The following is a 12,711-nucleotide window of genomic DNA, read 5'->3' on the forward strand; positions in this document are numbered from 1 at the left end:
TCATTATTGTGTTATAAAAGTCTTCCTTTTCCCCTAAACCCCAATTGTTCTAAATGGGTGAGGCAGCCAGGAATCTGCATCAGGTTACCAGGGTTACACTGTAGGAGCACTGCCTGTGAGCAGCGAGGGCTCTTCTCACTTTGTTTACTACAGATGGGCAGTAGTTTCCCATCTATGAATAATGCACACCCCAGATCATCTCACAGACTAGTACATTCTGTTTTTAAAAACATCATACATACTTGCTACAAAATTCTAAAGGAACAAAAGCAGTAAAAAAGTCTGCCTTTTTACAACATCCCCAGGTGATGTTTTTGGTTTGTTTGTTTTGAGATGGCGTTCTTGCTCTGTCACCCAGGCTGGAGTGCAGTGGCGTGACCTGACCTCACTGCAACCTCCATCGCCTGGGTTCAAGCCATTCTCCTGCCTCAACTTCCCGAGCAGCTGGGATTACAGGTGCATGCCACCACACTCAGCTAATTTTTGTATTTTTGTAGAGATGTGGTTTCACCACGTTGGCCAGGCTGGTCTCAAACTCCTGACCTCAAGTAATCCGCCTGCCTCGGCCTCCCAAAGTGCAGAGATTACAGGTGTGAGCTACTGCACCCAGCCAATTTATGTTTAAATTGGAGCACTGATCTGGAGGAATTCTATAAGCTTTTGGTCTTCACCCTATATAAGACAACATTCTCATTTTTGTTGAAAGACTTCATTTTCTTTCAAGTCTCTTGGAGTATGACAAGTTAAGTGACCTGCCCCTGCCACCCAGTTCCCTTCTCAGGAGGTCCTTTCTGGAAGAAGTTTTTTTGTTTTGTTTTTTCTTTTTGAGATGAGTTTTGCTCTTTCACCCAGGCTGGAGTGAAGTGGCATGATCTTGGCTCACTGCAACCTCTGCCCCCAGAGTAGCTGGGATTACGGGTGCCCGCCACCATGCCTGGCTAATTTTTGTATTTTTAATAGAGACAGGGTTTTGCCAAGTTGGCCAGGCTGGTCTCCAACTCCTGACCTCTGGTGATCCACCTGCCTTGGCCTCCCAAAGTGCTGGGATTACACGGGTGAGCCACCATGCCCAGCCTGGAGGCAGTTTTTAATCTGCTTTCCAGATATGCTATTCTCTCTCTGTCTCTGTTACTTTTACAATCAATCATACATTGTTATCCTCTCTATCCTATCTATCCAAGAGAACTTTCTGCCAAGATGGGATGCTGTGTATCTCTGCTCTTCAATACAGTAGCCATTAGCTGCATGTGGAGATTGAATGCTTGAAATATGGCCAGGGAGCTGAGCAACTGAACCTTTAATTCTGATTAATTTACATTTAAACAGCTCCTTGTGGCCAGTGACTATCATTATATACTGTGACAGTACAGTTCTGTATATTTCAAACAGGCTTTCAGGAGAAGCCCTGCAAAAATATGAGGATGTCATTTGATAGAAAGTGAAGTTAAAAGCCTTTACGGTTCCTCCGGATCAGTGTTTCTAAGTGCGTTGGAGTCACCCGGGGGTTCTGTTAAAATGCAGATTCTGATGTAGGTCTGGGATGTGCCCTGGGATTGTGTATTTATAACAAGCTCTCAGACAGTACTAATGCTGCTGGCCGCATGCCATACTTAGAGGAGCAAACACTTAGAGTACATTACAGTAATGATAGCAGATTAATTTTCACACTTAAGAATATGAAGATATTATAAGTAGAATCTCTTTCACACACTGAAGACACACCTACAATTCTCAATGACTATTCGCTATGTCCGCTACATTTAGGCAAATCCAACACAGAAAAAAGACACTGGTCATTCAGCAGCATCACCCTTTGGTAAGAAAGGACCCAGAATTCCACACTGCTTAGCACGGGCTAGCTGGAAAGTTTAATGCTTACCTTGATGGTGCAACTCCAACCAAATTTGGACCCAAGCCTCTAAAAAGTGACTTTGGTCCCTCTTTCTCCAAGATCGACCTGAATAATAAGAAAAGACAAACCTTTAAAACCCCTCAGGCAAGGTCTATTAAAAATGATAAGGAGTCAACCTTCTCATTAGTTCCTTGAGACAATAAAATGTTTGAGAGATCTCAAGCTCGACTCTCATCTGATTTGGTTACAATACAGAATGTATTGTAATATCTGTAGAATACTGCTATCATTAACACAGTGAAAAAAACATGCTTCAAAAAGCATCAGTTAGACATATTTTATTTTTCTGCCTTTCTTTTTTTTTTGAAACAGAATCTTCCTCTGTTGCACAGGCTGGAGTGCAGTGGTATGATCTCAGCTCACTGGAACCTCTGCCTCCCGGGTTCAAGCAATTCTCCTGCCTCAGCCTCCCAAGTAGCTGGGATTACAGGCGTTCACCACCACACCCAGCTTTGTATTTTTATTTATTTATTTATTTATTATTTAGACCGAGTTTCACTCTTGTTGCCCAGGCTGGAGTGCAATGGCTTGATCTCGGCTCACTGCAACCTCTGCCCCCCAGGCTGAAGCGATTCTCCTGCCTCAGCCTCCCGAGTAACTGGGATTAAAGGCATGCGCCACCAGGCTCAGATAACTTTGTATTTTTAGTAGAGATGGGGTTTCTCCAAGCTGGTCAGGCTGGTCTTGAACTCCTCACCTCAGGTGATCTGCCCGCCTCGGCCTCACAAAGTGCTGGGATTACAGGCATGAGCCACCACGACTGGCCTAACACAGGAGGAAGCTGTGCAGAGTCTGTACTAGACAATGAAATCCTGTGAAAGTAGGATGAATATCTGGCGGAGGGTTCCACATGGGGAACAATTTCCTCATCATAATAAGATTAACTGAGAAATAGGTTCAAAGATTTCTTTTGGATTTACTGCTTCTAACAATCCTATCTTCTAGATCTTTACCTAATATAGTAGAAACTTACACAGGGATATAAGGAATAGGGCCAGCTCAGTGCTTATACCTGTAATCCCAGGACTTTGGGAGGTCCAGGCACTTGAACCCAGGAGTTCCCAACCAGCCTGAGCAACACAGTATAAACCCCATCTCTACAAAAAATGAAAAAAACTAGCCAGATGTGGTGGTGTGTGCCTGTGCTCCCAGCTACTCAGGAGGCTGAGGTGAGAAGATAGCTTAGCCTGGGAGGTCAAGGCTGCAGTGAGCCATCATCACGCCACTGCACTCCAGCTTTAGCGACAGAGAGACACCTTGTCTCAAAAATTAAAAATGAAAAAAAATTGTTGGCAGGAGGGGGGAAGGTGGAATTTAAGGAATAGAAAACTCTAATAATTTTCATGGACAGGATGATGGTTATTTAAAACCAAAGCCTAGTAAGTATCTCAAGTCCAAAGATTATACCATGACTGCTTTTTTTTTTTTTTGAGATGGAGTCTCACTCTGTCACCCAGGCTGGAATGCAGTGGCACAATCTCGGCTCACTGCAAGCTCCGCCTTCCAAGTTCATGCCATTCTCCTGCCTCAGCCTCCTGAGCAGTTGGGACTACAGGCGCCCGCTACCGCGGCCGGCTAATTTTTTGTATTTTTAGTAAAGATGGGGTTTCACAGCGTTAGCCAGGATGGTCTCAATCTCCTGACCTGGTGATACACCAGCCTTGGCCTCCCAAAGTGCTGGGATTACAGGCGTGACCCACTGGGCCCAGCCAATTGCTTTTTCTTTTAAACTTTTTTTTTTTTTTTTGTGGTGACATACACATAATAGAAAAATCTACCATTGTAACTTTTTTTTTTGAGACAGAGTCTCGCTCTGTTGCCCAGGCTGGTGTGCAGTGGCGCAATCTTGGCTCACTGCCAGCTCCGCCTCCGGGGTTCATGCCATTCTCCTGCCTCAGCTTCCCAAGTAGCTAGGACTACAGGCATCTACCACCATGCACAGCTAATTTTTTGTATTTTCAGTAGAGACAGGGTTTCACTGTGTTATAGCCAGGACGGTCTCCATCTCTTGACCTCGTGATCCACCCGCCTTGGCCTCCCAAAGTGCTGGGATTACAGGCGTGAGCCACATTGTAACCATTTTTAAGTGTACAGTTGAGTGGCATTAAGTACATCCACACTGTTGTGCAGCCATCACCATACCACCATCTACCTCCAGAACCTTTTCATCTTTTCAAATGGAACCTCTGCACTCACTAAGCACCAGCTCCCTAGCCCTCCCTCCTGTCAGGCCCTGGCAGCCACCATTCTACTGTCTCTACAAATCTGACAACTCTAGGTATCTCTTATCAGTGGCATCACATCTTTTTTGGTGACTGGTTTATTTCACCTGCTCTTTGAGGTTCATCCATGTTGTAGCATGTGTCACAATTTCCTTCTTCTTATTTTATTACTTATTTGAGACAGGGTCTCACTCCATCACCCAGGCTGGAGTGCAATGGGGTGATCTCGGCTCACTGCAACCTCCACCTCTTAAGTTCAAGCAATTTTTGTGCCTCAGCCTCCCCAGTAGCTGGGATTACAGGTGAGTGCCACCACGCCCAGCTAATTTGTGTGTGTGTGTGTATATGTATGTATATACATATATATACACATATATATATACATATATATATATATATATATATTTTTTTTAATAGAGACAGGGTGTCACCACGTTGGCCAGGCTGGTCTCGAACTTCTGGCCTCAAGTGATCCACCCACCTTGGCCTTACTAAATGCTGGGATTACAGCTACTGTGCCCACCTAGAATTTCCCTTTTTTTAAAAGCTGAATATGATTCCACTGCTGTATACACCACTTTTTATTATCCATTCATCCATCGATGGACACTTGGGGTTGCTTCCATGTTTGGCTGTTATAAATAGTGCTGCTATAAACATGGGTGTACAAATATCTGTTTGAGTCCTTGCTTTGGATTCTTTTGTGGAATCCAAGTGGAATTGCTGGATCACATGGTAATTCTATGCCTAATTTTTTGAGAAACCGCTAAGCTGTCTTCTACAGTGGTTATACCACCTTACATTCCCGCCTGCAACGTAAAAGGAGTTCCGATTTCTCTATAACTTCGCCAATGTGCTTTTCACAAAAAAAAGTTAAATATTGTTTCCGATTAAAAGCGACTCAGAAAATCCTAAAAGGATTGTATGGAACACTCTTAGAGGCATTTTTCTGCTGCAGCACAGTTATTCAAGTTGGTTAAATTTACTCTTTTCAATGGTTCAATTTCCATGGTATCCAATAGAATTTACATTGTTATATTAGGGTCTTCTCTAATTTAATCTCCTTTTCTTACTGAGGATTTTTCTTTACTACTAGTACCATCCATTTGATAGCACTCAAGGTTGATATAGCTCACAAATAATCATATGCTAGTCAAAAGTTAATAGAATGGCTGGGAGCAGTGGCTCACATCTGTAATCCCAGCACATTGGGAGGCTGAAGCGGGTGGATCACTTGAGATCCGGAGTTCGAGACCAGCCTGGCCAACAAGGTGAAACCCCGTCTCTACAATACAAAAACTAGCCAGAAATCACTTGATCACGGCAGGCAAAGGCTGCAGTGAGCCGAGATCATGCCACCGTACTCCAGCCTGGGCAACAGAGCAGGACTCTGTCTCAGAAAGGAAAAAAAAAGTTAATAGAATGTTTTACCTTCATTATAACACACAGAAAGTATGATGAAAAGATCTTTCACTTTACGGAAAAGATGTTCCTGTAAAGCTAATAGTAAAGTAAATCCTGTCAGTTCTACTTCTACGACTTCCACTTTCTCCACAGGGAAAGTTTCCCAAATTAAGCTGGTTTTTGGTGCAAAAGAGGTACAGCTGACATTCTGGTCCATGGCATACTGGATAATGTTAAAGTTTCATCTATTTCCAGCTCTCCTTCCTCAGATTACTATGCAACTTTTCATGCTCTAGATTCTCTGAACGTATAAATAAAATTTTGAATCTTAGCTTCTCTTCTCCTAATTTTTGGATGTTTAAAATAAAGAATATCTGTACCTTCAAAAAGAGCTTTCCTAAAAAGTAGGCTAGCAATTAGACGAAAAAGAGTGGAAAGAAAAAAGTAAAACTATGTCTATTCACAGATAACATGACCTTTTGTTGAAATACTAAAGAATTGGCAGGGCGTGGTGGCTCACACCTGTAATCCCAGCACTCTGGGAGGCCAGTGGGTGGATCACGAGGTCAGGAGATCGAGACCATCCTGGCTAACAAGGTGAAACCCTGTCTCTACTAAAAATACAAAAAAAAAAAAAAATTAGCCAGGTGTGGTGGTGGGTGCCTGTAGTCCCAGCTACACGGGAGGCTGAGGCAGGAGAATGATGTGAACCCGGGAGGTGGACCTTGCAGTGAGCTGAGATTGTGCCACTGCACTCCAGCCTGGGTGACAGAGTGAGACTCTGTCTCAAAACAAACAAACAAACAAAAAACTAAAGAATCTACTAAAACAATTATCTCTATGAAGCTATTATTGGCTGGACGTGGTAGCTCACACCTGTAATCCCAGCACTTTCGGAGGCCAAGGTGGGCAGATTACTTAAGGTTGGGGCTTTGAGACCTGTCTGGCTAACATGGCGAAACCCTGTCTCTATTAAAAATATAAAAATCAATCAGGCGTGGTGGCATGCACCTGTAGTCCCAGCTACTCAGGAGGCTGAGACAGGAGAATTGCTTGAACCTGGGAGGCAGAAGCTGGAGTGAGCCGAGATCATGTCACTGCACTCCAGCCTGGGGGACAGAGAGACTCCTCAAAAAAAAAAAAAAAAAAAAAAAAAAGCTATTATTTTAAAAACTAGTAAGCCAGACCTTATTCCCATGTGTATGTGTGTATATATATATATGTATGTATATGCATATACACATACATATATGTGTGTGTGTGTGTATATATATATTTTTTAAACAGAGTTTTTGCTCTTGTTGCCCAGGTTGGAGTCCAATAGCGTGATCTCGGCACACCACAACCTCTGCCTCCTGGGTTCAAGTGATTCTCCTGCCTCAGCCTCCAAATAGCTGGGATTACAGGCACCCGCCACTACGCCCAGCTAATTTTGTATTTGTAGTAGAGATGGGGTTTCTTTTTTTTTTTTTTTTTGAGACAGAGTCTTGCTCTGTTGCCCAGGCTGGAGTGCAGTGGCGTGATCTCGGCTCACTGCAAGCTCCGCCTCCCGGGTTCCCGCCATTCTCCTGCCTCAGCCTCTGGAGTAGCTGGGACTACAGGCGCCCGCCACCTCGCCCGGCTAGTTTTTCATTTTTAGTAGAGACGGGGTTTCACCGTGTTAGCCAGGATGGTTTCGATCTCCTGACCTCGTGATCCGCCCGTCTCGGCCTCCCAAAGTGCTGGGATTACAGGCTTGAGCCACCGCGCCCGGCTGAGATGGGGTTTCTCCACGTTGGTCAGGTCAGTCTCGAACTCCCTACTTCAAGTGATCTGCCCGCCTTGGCCTCCCAAAGTGCTGGGATTACAAGCATGAGCCACTGCACCTGGCCCATTTATATAATTAAATTACATAAAAATATTATGGAGAGACAGTAGTCTTATTTTCTAATCAAATCATTTTCCTTACTGACAAGTGTAAGACCAGGCCCTTGTAAGTGATCCCATACAACCTCTGCCTCCTGGGTTCAAGCAATTCTCCTGCCTCAGCCTCCTGAGTAGATGGGATTATAGGTGCCAGCCACCACGCCCTACTAATTTTTTTTTTTTGAGATGGCTGAGTTCTTGCTCTGTGGGCCAGGTTGGAGTGCAGTGGCTCCATCTCGGCTCACTGCAGCCTCCGCCTCCCAGGCTCAAGCGATTCTCCTGCTTCAGCCTCCCGGATAGCTGGGATTACAGGCATGTGCCAGCACACCTGGCTAATTTTTGTATTTTGAGTAGAGATGGGGTTTCACCATGTTGGCCAGGCTGGTCTTGAACTCCTGGCCTCAGGTGATCCGCCCACCTCGGCCTCTCAAAGTGCTAGGACTACAGGCATGAGCCACCACGAGTATGGCTTTTTTTTTTTCTTCCCGAGACGGAGTCTCACTCTGTTGCCAGACGAGTGCAGTGGCACGACCTCGGCTCACTGCAGCCTCCGCCTCCTAGGTTCAAGCAGTATTGCTCTTTTAAAAGACTGAGCTCTCTGAAATAAAACCTCTCTCAAGTAACATGTTGAAGCGGCCTATACTTTATAATATAGCACATAATCAAGATTTTCAAATGCTAAGAGTATCAAGAAATTGTGTTAAGTTTAGATCCTCTCTGTGGTCCAGATTAATGTACCCTGTTTAGCTTCAGGAGTCATTTAAACACAATTAAGGGACTCTCTGGCTCCAGGAAGCTTGAAGCCGCTCATCCATAATGCAGTAGGGAACTTGTGTCCCGAAGTGACTCAGGCCTGTTAAGAACTTAAGAAAGACGGTCTCCATAGTTACACATATTAACAGTTGGCAAAAAGCCAAATCTGTTACATAATCCAAACTTCTAACCTAGCTGGATGTTTACAAAACTTTTCTGGAACAATTAAGATCCTACTATAAACGGTACATTTCAGCTGCAAAACCAAGCCCAGAAGGATCCAGACTCATTTTCCCACAGTCACAAACTTTCATTTAGGAAAAAGATGAAAACAAAACAAAAACAAAAAAAAAAATCAGGGTCTTGTTTGGAGCATTTTATTCTCTTCACTAGTTTTATATCATAATATGAATACCACAGACTAATCCCAGAGAAATGTCTCATCTGAACATTGCAGTTCCTAAAACATAGATAGGAGATCACTAACACATTACTTTTCAGATGACAAAGGCACTTGAAAAAACAAAGAGGGCCAAGCGCGGCACTCACGCCTGTAACCCCAGCACTTTGGGAGGCCGAGGTGAGCGGATCACGAGGCCAGGAGATTGAGGCCATCCTGGCTAATATGATGAAACCCCGTCTCTACTAAAAATACAAAAGCAAATTAGCCGGGTGTCGTGGGGCGGGGGGGCGCCTGTAGTCCCAGCTACTCGGGAGGCTGAGGCAGGAGAATTGCTTGAACCCGGCAGGTGGACCTTGCAGTGAGTGAGCTGAGATCAGGCCACTGCACTCCAGCCTGGGCGACAGAGCAAGATTCCGTCTCAAAAAATAAAAGAAAAGAAAGAAAAAACAAAAAGAATGTATCTCAGCAGTTTAAACAGTAAGAACTCTGCTGGAAAATATTAAGCCAGAAGATTTTAATTTTTTTAAAAAGCAGATACCTGAAATACATATACTATTTATTACTCTGGCAAATTTAATAGCAGATGCCTGAATCTGTTAACATACTGCCTTTTTGCTTTTTAAGTAACTATTAAAAAAAAAAGATAGGTTCTTCAATAGAGAATATTTTTTCTTTAACAGAATAGAGAACATTTTTTCTTTGAATTTTGAAAAATAAACTTCCTATAAATAAATTCCGTTCTCTGACAAGTCTTTTAAAGTAGTATTCCCCAAATGAGTAAGACCATTAATAAGCAGACAACTTTTTTTTTTTTTGAGACGGAGTCTTGCTCTGTCACCCAGGCTGGAGTGCAGTGGTGCGATATCGGCTCACTGCAAGCTCCGCCTCCTGGGTTCATGCCATTCTCCTGCCTCAGCCTCCCAAGTAGCTGGGATTACAGGGCACCCGCCACCATGCCTGGCTAATTTTTCGTGTTTTTAGTAGAGACGGGGTTTCACCATGTTAGCCAGGATAGTCTCCATCTCCTGACCTCGTGATCCACCCGCCTCGGCCTCCCAAAGTGCTGGGATTACAGGCATGAGCCACTGCGCCCGGCCATAAGCAGACAACTTTTAAATGAATGACCATGTTATTTGCATGGTTTTGTTTTTTGTTTTTTGTTTTTGTTTTTTTTTTTGAGATGGAGTCTCGCTCTGTTGCCCAGGCTGGGGTGCAGTGGCGTGATCTTGGCTCACTGCAACCTCCACCTCCCAGGTTCAAGTGTTTCTCCTGCCTCAGCCTCCCGAGTAGCTGGGATTACAGGCATGTGCTGCCATGTATTTTTGTATTTTTAGTAGAGATGAGGTTTCACCATGTTGGCCAGGTTGGTCTCTAACTCCTGACCTCAGGTGATCCACCTGCCTTGGCCTCCCAAACTGCTGGGATTACAAGAGTGAGCCACTGCGCCCAGCCTTGTATGGGTTTTTGATAAACACAGGTCTTCCAAAAATGTCAACAGGAAACTAACATGGGCTTTGTAGATAAGACCAAAGCCTGTACCCTTGTTCTTGTTTGATCACTTACTAGATAAAGACCCTCTCTGTAAACCATCATGCTGTTAGCTTAGGGATGGTTAATGAAGAACCAGAAAGCTGTACAATAACCCAGGTGAGAGAGGATGGTGGCTTCAACCCACATGGTAGCAGCCTGTAAAGGAGCCACCCTCTCTTAAGCCACTCTAAAGCTTCCTACGTTGGTATATTGTTTTTATGTAAGTCCTAAGTTACAGACTCTGCTTTTAGAACTTACTAACAGGAAAAGATACACATTTCCCCTGAAGAGTAAGTACGCTTTCTTCATATGAGAATTATGTAATATGATATTCCCCTTTTTTGGCCTCTATTAAGAGATAAAAGACTTTAAGGTTAAAAAAACCAAAAACAACCTTGTGTTTAAAAGCAGAGAGTAGCTATTATAATGACAGAAGCTTTTATTATTTACATGGAGGGAGGGTGTTAAGCCCTTTATATGCAATATCTTCCTGACATACCAAAACTCATGCGTTCAATTTGTATGGAATGCTTGCTATGTGCCAGGCAACATTCTCGATGCCTGGGGATGATTTCAGTAATCAAAACAAACCAAAGTCACTACCTCCGAAGAAGTCTCATTGGAGGGGGTGGTGAAGAAGGAGAAAAGAATAGAAATAAATAAACTACACTGTATGTTGATGGATGTAAGTGTGACAGATAAAAATACAGCAGGAAGGTAGGCTGGGGTGTTGGGGAGAGTTTGATTTTAAATAGCATGTTCACTTTAGGGTCTTCCTGCAAGGCGATGACAGTGGAAGTCAGCCATGCAGACAATGTCTACTGCAAACACCCTGTGGTGGGAAATGTTCCTGGCCTTTTAAAGGAACAAAAAGGAGGCTGGAGAGGCAAAGGGGAAAATAGGAAATGAAAAGTCAAGTAATGGGAAGGGTGACAATCGTGTAGAGCCTAGTAGGCCGCAGGGATAGCTGTAGCTCTTACCCAGAGGGAGACAGCAACTCTGAACAGAGGATCTGAGCAGAGGGTTCTCTGGGTGCTCTGCTGAGAACAGACTGAGGGTAGAGGACAGCAAGCTTTCAAAACAGAGCAGTCAGGAAGCGAATGCACCAATATAGGTGAGATACAGTGGCTTCCATCAGGACAGTGGTGGAGGAAGTAGTGAAAAGGGGTCAGATTCTGTACTTATTTTAAAGATAGACTTGATAGGATTTTGCTGCAAGGTTGAGAAATAAGATCCAAGGATGACTATGAGGCTTGAGATCTGTGTAGCTGGAAAGATGAAGCTGCCTCTAACAGAGACAGCGAAGACTCTGGGAGCAGCAGGTTTTATGGAGTTCTGTTTTGCTCATGTTACTCTTGGATGGCTAATAAACATCCAAGCTGTCAAACAGGCAGCCGGATGGAGCGTGTGAGGCTCAGAGCAGAAACGCTGCCAGTTTACAGATGGTATTTACAGCCATGAAACTAAGTGCGCCCACAGAGGGAGTGGCAGTAGCTAGAGAAGGCCAGGGTCTGGGCCCTGGACCCTCCAATAGCCAAAGGTTGTATGGCTGCAAGACAGCAAAGGAAACAGAAGCAATAGCCATGGAGGCAGGAGGGTGCAGTCCTAGGAGTCTCTGAGCTGGGAACTGCTGCTGCCTTCGCAGAGAAGCAGCAGAGGCTCAGCCTTGTGTCTGGGGCTTGTTCGTTTCTTACTTTACTTTAGCGGCTTCAAGTCTTTCTTAGAAACAAGATGGATATACTTTGAACATGACTTTGGGCATGTCACTTAACTCTTAACCTGCATATTCTCTTCTCTAAAATAGAGGTAATATCACATCTGAGTACTAATCTGTTAAGGTTGTGAAAAATCAGTGAAATACTACTACCTAAAAGGAGTTTTCTTCATAAATGTATGCACCTACTATGTACCCACAATTTTTCTAAAGTAGTCCTTTACTTGAAAGTTATTAAATACTTGTGTGAGAAAATCTTTCTTTTTTTTTTTTTTTTTTTTTTTGACACACAGTCTTATTCTATTGCCCAGGCTGAAGTACAGTGGCACAATCACAGCTCACTGCAGCCTTGATCTCCTGGGCTCAAGGACATCCTGTCTTATGTAAATTGTGCCTAAAAGTGCTAAATGTGTGGTTTTTGCAACAGAGCACCTGCGTTTTATTACGTCTTTTTCTAACATTTCCCAAATACATTTCTTTTTTTTTCTTTTTTTGAGACAGAGTCTTGCTCTGTCGCCCAGGCTGGAGTGCAGTGGCACAATGTCGGCTCACTGCAAGCTCCGCCTCCCAGGTTCACGCCATTCTCCTGCCTCAGCCTCCAAGTAGCTGGGACTACAGGCGCCCGCCACCACACCCGGCTAATTTTTTGTATTTTTAGTACAGATGGGGTTTCACCGTGTTAGCCAGGATGGTCTCAATCTCCTGACCTCGTGATCTGCCCGCCTCAGCCTCCCAAAGATGCTGGGATTACAGGTGTGAGCCACCATGCCTGGCTCCCAAATACATTTCTACACTGATAAGTAGTTTATCATTTATTCTTGATAAATGTCTGTCTTGAACACACTCTTGCCCAAGAATCAGTTTCAGA

At 44.0% G+C, this 12,711-nt stretch overlaps 1 protein-coding gene across 3 annotated transcripts in view; it reads right to left on the bottom strand.

Moving 5' to 3' along the window:
- Positions 1-12,711, bottom strand: part of SLC25A33 (solute carrier family 25 member 33) — a 43,779-nt gene that overhangs the window by 11,003 nt on the left and 20,065 nt on the right. For all 3 annotated transcript variants that reach the window (XM_007980641.3, XM_037985072.2, XM_037985071.2), the window contains exon 3: positions 1,880-1,957. In XM_007980641.3, coding sequence (XP_007978832.1) covers positions 1,880-1,957 — 78 coding nt within the window. The remainder of the gene's footprint in view (positions 1-1,879; positions 1,958-12,711) is intronic.

Source organism: Chlorocebus sabaeus, chromosome 20, assembly GCF_047675955.1.
Source record: "Chlorocebus sabaeus isolate Y175 chromosome 20, mChlSab1.0.hap1, whole genome shotgun sequence".
In the NCBI taxonomy this organism is placed as follows: Eukaryota; Metazoa; Chordata; class Mammalia; order Primates; family Cercopithecidae; genus Chlorocebus; species Chlorocebus sabaeus.